Below are 7,790 nucleotides of genomic sequence, written 5' to 3'. Positions count from 1 at the left end.
CGTTGATCTCTCTAGTAACAAAATCTGTTCCTTTTGCGGAAAAACTGGTCATCTAAAAGACCAGCGTACCAGAAGGGAACAGCACACTGTCTCCAACAGAAACTATATCGATAACATATGGATTAAGAAAGTTGATTCATGCAAAATCGACAAGGAACCCAAGAAAGCCTGGGTTCCTATTACTAACAATTAATTCTTTTTCAGGTCCAAGTGAGGGGGAACAACTTATGGTATCTCGACAGTGGGTGTTCCAAGCAAATGACAGGTGACAAATCAAAATTTCTCTCACTAGAAGCCTATGATGGGGGAACTGTAACCTTCGGTGACAACATGAAGGGTGAGATCATCGCCAAAGGAAAAGTTGGAAGGTCAAGTTCCCATGCAATCGATAATGTATTTTTAGTCGAGAATTTGAAACATAACTTACTTAGTATTTCTCAGTTCTGCGATAAAGGTAACTCGGTAAATTTTACTTCTGAAAAGTGCATTATTTATAGGGAAGACACAGGAAACACTGTTCTCGAAGGAATCAAAAAAGGGAACACCTATGTTGTGGACCTTGACACTGTTCCCAAAACCAGTCTAAGTGTTATAGAAGACGATCCACTTCTTTGGGATAAACGTCTAGGTCATGCTATCTATACTTTGATTAACTCTTTAAGATCAAAAGACCTAGTAAGAGGATTGCCGGCTATAAAATTCCTAAAGTATGAAATTTGTGATCTTTGTGCCAAAAGAAAACAAGTGATGTCATCTTTTAAATCAAAGAATGTTGTGACCACCTCTAAACCACTTGAATTAATACATATGGATCTGTGTGGACCTATGAGAATACAAAGCCGTAGTGGCAAAAGATATGTGTTTGTTATTGTTGATGCTTATCGTAGATTTACATGGACTTTATTTCTAGTAAGCAAAGATGAAGCCTTTAATGAGTTTGTTTCTTTCGCTAACAAAATACAAAAATCTACCAATAATCAACTTATTCACATATGGTCAGATCATGGTAAAGAATTCGAACATTCAAGGTTTTATGAATTACTGCAATGAACATGGAATAAGTCATAATTTTTTCGCACCAAGAACACCACAACAAAATGGTGTAGTAGAAAGAAAAAATAGAACTTTAGAGGAAATGGCTAAATACATGTTAATTACTAGTGGTCTACTTAGAAACTTTTGGGCCGAGGTTGTCAATACTGGATGCTATATATTAAATCGTGTATTAATAAGACACATCACCTCAAAGACACCCTATGAATTGCTTAAAAGTGTAAAACCAAATATTTCCTATTTTCGTGTGTTTGGATGCAATTGCTTTGTACATGTTAATGGAAAACGAAATATAGGAAAGTTTGATGAAAAAAGTGATGAAGCAGTATTTCTTGGCTATTCATCAAATAGCAAAGCCTACAGAGTTTACAATAAAAGAACAATGAGCGTAGAAGAATCCGTTCACATTATTTTTTATGAAACTAACTTTTTGACAAGTGAACAAGATATAAACAATTTTAAAACAGGTCTTGCAAATGTAGAGGACGATGAAGAAGAAATGAAAGTGCAAGATCAAGGAACAGCAGGTGAACAGCTTACTCAAGAAGATGCAGAAAGGTCTGATCAAGATCAGGATATGCCAATAGATCAGGACCAGCAGACTGTTCCCACAAATGAGCAAGTTGATCCAGTAGCTGAACAAAACAACAATCAAACGAATGATCCAAAGCATACTACTGTTCCCACAAGAGAATTTGTGCCTAAACTTTGAAATATAAAAAATGTCATCCACTTGATTTGATTGTAAGTGATTTGAAGTTGTAAAAAAACACCTTTTAAAATTTTTTTTGTAAAAAAACACCTTTTAAGAGACTTTTTATTAAAAAGACACCTTAAATCAGTTTCTGGTGACTTTTGTCAACTTTCCGGTGTTGACTATGCCATTTGTCAACTTTCAGGCGATGACTTTTGAGCTCAAATGGCATAGTCAACGCCGGAAAGTTGACAAAAGTCACCGGAAACTGATTTAAGGTGTTTTTTTAAAAAAAAAGTCTCTTAAAAGGTGTTTTTTTTTTACAAAAAACTGGTTTTATAAGGTGTTTCTTTGTAAATTTTCCTTAAAAAAATGAATCTTTAATTCTTACATTTTTTTGACTGAGATACTAAAACACTAGGAAAAACTAATTTAAAAAAAAACAAAATAATTTACATGAATTACTTATGAATATCCAATTCTTAAATGAAAAAAAAATATAAATAATGAGAAGTGACAAAGAAAAAAAGCTTGGAAAAGGGAAAAAAAATTAGTATATTTTAATAATGGTAAAAGATATTCAATTATGATAGATTCTCGTAGTCTCATGATGATAATTTTTAATTAAGTTTGCATGAGAAATTTTTAAGAGAGCAAATTTAACATACAGTCATATATTAGTTGACATTTATTGAAAACTCATTAACAATAAGTAGCCAATAAATTTTGCCTAATCATCATATATCATGAGGCAGCCATTTTTTATTATACACGCTCATTTTCTAAGTTGAATCAATAGATGTAAATACTAAGGAGCTTCTTTTTCTCAATCAAGTGAATTATAAATTTCAAGATTCCTAATTATCAATTAAAATTACTTATAGGCAATTCAAATTTCCTAATTATGCATGAAAAATGAAATTGTATTGTTGATTCTCCTTAAATTTATTCATTCTAGTCATTTAAGCAATTAAGCAATTTATGAAGTTTGTTGATTTATGTGTGAAAAAAATTATTTGATGATATTTGGGCGGCAATTAAGCAAAAATGATTTTAAAATTTCAATTAATCCATAATTGCAGTTAAATGTTGCTTGTAGGAGTGCCACGTGGCGTGCATGCAAGTTGGGCGACAAAATATTACTTGTAAGAATGCCATGTGACATACATTATTTTGTATCATAATATTTATTTATTTATTTATATGATTAATCATAAATCATAATCGTGTAATACTAATAAAGCTATGAGCTATCAGATTGTTGCCAGGAAAATTTCGTCTATCATTCTGAATGCACGAGCACTTTGCGACCACACAACATCCATCAATTTGGCCACAAAACAAAGAAAGAAAAAATGTTTTTTTAGGTGGTGGATGGGTGGTCGCTGACAAAAAGAAAATGTAACAAAAAATAAAAAAAAATGAGCTACATACCAAGAACAAGCCAGAGAAGAACTTTTAAAGTGAACAGAAGATTGTTCAATCATTATCAAAAATCATACTAACAATGGAAGATCAATACATTAAGTTGAAATAAATACAAGTCAATACTCAGTATTGGGTTATTATTATTACTAAAGTTGAACAAGAAAAAAAAAAAAAAAATCTTAAGATGGTTTCCAGCCAGAAATAGCATACAAGATCCTTCCTTTCCATCCTTGAACAACCCAATGACCATCTTCATCATAACTAAACTCTTCTCTAAAACTCCTCTTAACCATAGCCCTAGCTCTCCTCAACAGATCCCGGTCCAAACCCACTTGCTCGAACCCTGCCCTTTGAGTCCTAACTTGCCATTGCTTATAACCTTCTGGTCTCTCAACCCGCTCTATACCTTCACAAGCTATTACATTTAAGGCTTGTGGCCCATATAACTTGCTCTCTAATAGCATTCTCTCATTGTCTTCCCTTAGCATCGTAGACTCGAATATATCAAACAAGGCCGAGTAATGAAACATGGCCTCCTTGAACCGATTCAAGAAGAAAGGAACACTCGATGTGCTATTCACAACCGCGTGCATAAACAGATCGGGATTGATTTTTCTAACCAACTTAAGAAATGCATCTCTTGGGCTATTTTCCTCCACACTTTCATCAAAAAGTTGGTGTGCCCTATATAGACAATTTACCACAAGAGGCTCATTTCTCTCGATTTTAAGCTCTTCGCGTTCAACATCCTCCCATTTCTTAGCAATGGCATAATATTCAAAAGGAACATTGTACTTTTCACAATACTTGCCCAAACACCTCCCTGTCTCCTCGATCCTCTCAGATGGTCGAAACCCTCGTTGGGGGAAATCGATCCCTGTGATTCGGATCCTTGGAGGTCCACCAGGCCTTTTCGACAGGTTTTGAATGATGCAAGGCCATTGAAGCCCATAATATATTCCAAAATCAATGATGTGAATACTTGGTGCATCCGAAACTAAACCTGCAATAGTCTTGTTCATTGTGTAATAAGACATTATCATAAAAGGAACTGATGCAACATAAATCCTATTAGCTTTGAGCACTTCAGAAGGAGAAAGTTCCTCATTAGCATGAGTTAATTCTAACCCTTTTCCTTCTAATCGCGCTTCAAGCCCATTCGCTAGATAATGTGCCACCCGTTGGAGGAAATCTCCATGGGGTGATGAATGCTGTCGGATCTGCTTAAGCACCTCATATGCACTTGTTAAGTTAACCTGTGCCACACATTGCGCACACCGCGTCAGCAGTCCTCTTAAATCAACCACTTGCGCTTTGCTGCGCTTTTTAGACCCTTTTTTGGTAGCAACATCATCTGTATTCTGTGCTTTGTATTTGTTATTACAAAGCGCGCCCGGCTTACTTCTTCCTTCAGGACACAGTATCACATCCCCATACTGCTCAATCTGCTCATTTACTTCAGTATTACCAATTGCTGTTTGCTTGTTCCTTCCTTCATTACCCTCTGGGTTATCCCCTTTCCCTTCATCATGCTTTCGTCTCCTCGAATTATCCGTAACACTCTCACTAGTCCCACAAATCGGTGCAATTGGGTCCTGAGAATCCCCAATATTGGCTAAACTACAAGCAATTGGGTTTTGCAAGTCTTGTAAAAGGTCAGCATCAGCATACAAATCAATATTTCCTAGTTGAATATCATCATTCATGATGAAACCGAATGTAGATTCTTCAAGGTGGTTACACTCCTCCCCTCCTCGAGGAATCACATTAACTGGAGCCGGTTCAAGACCGGCCCCGTTTGATGCTTCAACCAAAGGTAAATTTTCTACTAAATTCAATCCAAATTCATTTCCAACATTACTAGTACAAGTATTTCCTACAAAATTATTTGGTATAACACTTGGGGCAGAAGCATAATAAGGATATGGGATCATATTATTACTGTTATTTGTAGAAAACATATTGAGATAATCATCCAAACAATGCCTAGAAGATTGACAAAGAACATCAGAAATAGGTGGGTTATATTGATGATTATGACCTGAAAATGAACATGAAAAGTTCTCACCAAGAATAAGGGCAGCATCTAAGGATTTATTGTAAGACATTTGGGCAGTCATATAATCTTGCAGAGTAAGATTAGATGTATCATCAGAAGAATGATATTCTTCCCTTAAAAGATCAGTTATGTAATTAAAGCATGTATCAGGAATATCAGGAACTTCTGCAGGATCCAATGGATCAAGTAATGGTAAACTCCTAAAATTGTATGGCATAGTTTGGCATTCATCAAAGGGTTGAATTTGAGATGAAAATACACCAAATTGATCATTGTGAGTGTAAGATTGATGTTGAATGCCATTTTCATGATCAATCAGAAAATTTTGACATGAAGGGTCTGGATTAAACACATATTGATTCATGGGTTGTTTTTGGTGGGTTTTTTTTAGGGAAATACTGGTATAACAGAGGAACTTAGTTTGGGTATTTTGTAGTTTGACTGATCAATATAGCATAATAAGGTTGGAATTTATAAATTGATGGGGTAGAAGAAAATTGTGAAGTGGAAAGAAAAGGTTTATACTTTAAAGGGTAAAGACTTTAGTAGAATTTTTGCCAATAGAGGAATCAATCTAGTACTATATACTCCCTTTGTTCATCTAAAATGTTCCATTAATTTTTTATGCACTTTATCCAATGTACTTATTCGATCTTCATATATTAAGTTATGTATAATTAAAAATTATAAAAAGTTAATATTAACAATTTTTACATCAATACGAATCAAATAAGATCCCACATGACTATGTTTTAACTTATAGATTAATAATAAAATGCAATTTAAGAGTGATATATGAATAGTGTCCCAAAAGTAAATGGGACATATTAGATGAATAGGAGGGAGTATTATTTTGACTAAAACTATGAGTATGTTTTTGGTAATTGATAACTGATACCTCATAAATAATTATGGTGATTGGTTTTATGAGTTGGTTTGAATTGAAACACTTCAACTCGTGACTATCTATATAATTTATGGGTTTTATGATTTGATTGTGGTGACTATTGATGAAAACTGTAGTCTTTTCAATTCATTTTGGTCTCATTCAGGCGCACTTCAGAAAAATTCCTAGGAATCTTCACCAAACAAGCTTAACTTTCGAGTTCTTAGCAAATAGACTTCCTAGAAAAAAAGATGCACCTTATTAATATGATTAGTCTATCAATTTTTTTCTAAAGCTCAATCTAAGGTATCACATAATCAAATTATTTAATTAATTGATTTTAAACATTTTGATGAAATCTGTTGAAGTTAATTAAATTTGTTTATTCATTATAAGTGTTTTCAACCAATTAATTTATTAAAAGCTAACATTCGATAATTTAATCATACATTAATCTATTTATATTTAAATAAGTTATTTAACAAACTATTTTGCAAAACGTAACCCCTCCATATTATAGTTATGGAATATATGCATTTATCAAATGATAAGGCATAAAGCAGAATTAGCCGGTGCCCATGACTCATGAAGAACAGGATCTCCTTTGTTACTTTATTTCCTTAAATTTTTTTTGAATTAAATATTATTTTTTTTCTTTTTTCAATAGAATACTAATTGATTATAAAAATTTAGCAATAAAGTATCTATTTCCATGTGGTTGATAAAAATTAAATTAAAATAGTAAAAAATTAGAATTAATAGAGAAAATAATTCATATAGATGATCATCAAAAGTGATATTTTCATTTATATAGATTATTCTAATATTTTAGAATTAAATTTTTAAAAAATATTTTATTAAATAAATACCTGTCCAACTAAAAGAAATTAAATAAAGTATGTTGCCATTAAAATGTATATACAGGGAAATTCGACAGCAACTTGCATTATTATACTTATCCAAAAGTCGTTTTTCTCATAAAGCTCGATTATATTAATTGTTTAGTATTTACTGATTTGTCAAGTCAGAAATATAAGAGTAGGAATAGGGGTTTGGATTTTTTTAGTATTAATCTAATAATTTAGTTATCTTCGTCCTTATAATTGTTTAATTTAATTTATAACGAGATCAAAATATTTAATTAAAAACCCAGCAAAAATAATACTCCCTCCTATTCAGCTGAACTGTCCCATTTGACTTTTCACACTTGTCGAGGCAACATTTTAACTCTTAATATCTCAAATTATGCTTAATTAAAAATTATAAAAAGTTGATATTAATAATCCTTTATTGAGACAAATCAAACAAGATCCCATATGACTATGTTTTAACTTATAGATTAAGAGTAAAATACAAATTAAGAGTGATAAGTGAATAGTGCCAAAAAAAATGGAACAATTCAGCTGAATAGGAGATAGTAATAAAGAGAATTGAGAATCAGAGCCATATTAATGAGAAGCCAGACAATAAGCACCGCATGTGAGAATTGAGAAATTAGCAAGAAAGACGTAATATTTTCATGTGAGCTGACTGAACTGATTCTGATGGTCTAACGTGAACCCTACTATTTATCTGTTTCTTCGTGTTTGATACGAGTTAACGAAAATTGTCCCTTCAAAAGGATAATTTAAAGGGACGAAGAAATTTTTAAGAATATCTGATAGTAAATA

At 32.5% G+C, this 7,790-nt stretch overlaps 1 protein-coding gene across 1 annotated transcript; it reads right to left on the bottom strand.

Moving 5' to 3' along the window:
- Positions 1-3,211: 3,211 nt before the first annotated feature.
- LOC130814101 (scarecrow-like protein 30) lies at positions 3,212-5,770 on the bottom strand. Its single transcript, XM_057680104.1, has one exon. The coding sequence runs from the start codon at positions 5,596-5,598 to the stop codon at positions 3,355-3,357; it is 2,244 nt and encodes a 747-aa protein (XP_057536087.1). The 5' UTR covers positions 5,599-5,770; the 3' UTR covers positions 3,212-3,354.
- Between the last annotated feature and the right edge of the window lie 2,020 nt (positions 5,771-7,790).

The sequence above is a fragment of the Amaranthus tricolor genome, chromosome 5 (genome assembly GCF_026212465.1).
Source record: "Amaranthus tricolor cultivar Red isolate AtriRed21 chromosome 5, ASM2621246v1, whole genome shotgun sequence".
NCBI lineage: Eukaryota > Viridiplantae > Streptophyta > Magnoliopsida > Caryophyllales > Amaranthaceae > Amaranthus > Amaranthus tricolor.
The sequence above is the reverse complement of the archived record's forward strand: the minus strand, read 5'-3'. Positions and strand labels throughout refer to the sequence as shown.

Coding starts and splice junctions, on each gene's coding strand:
- LOC130814101 (XM_057680104.1), bottom strand. CDS start 5,598: ATGAATCAATATGTGTTTAATCCAGACCCTTCATGTCAAAATTTTCTG.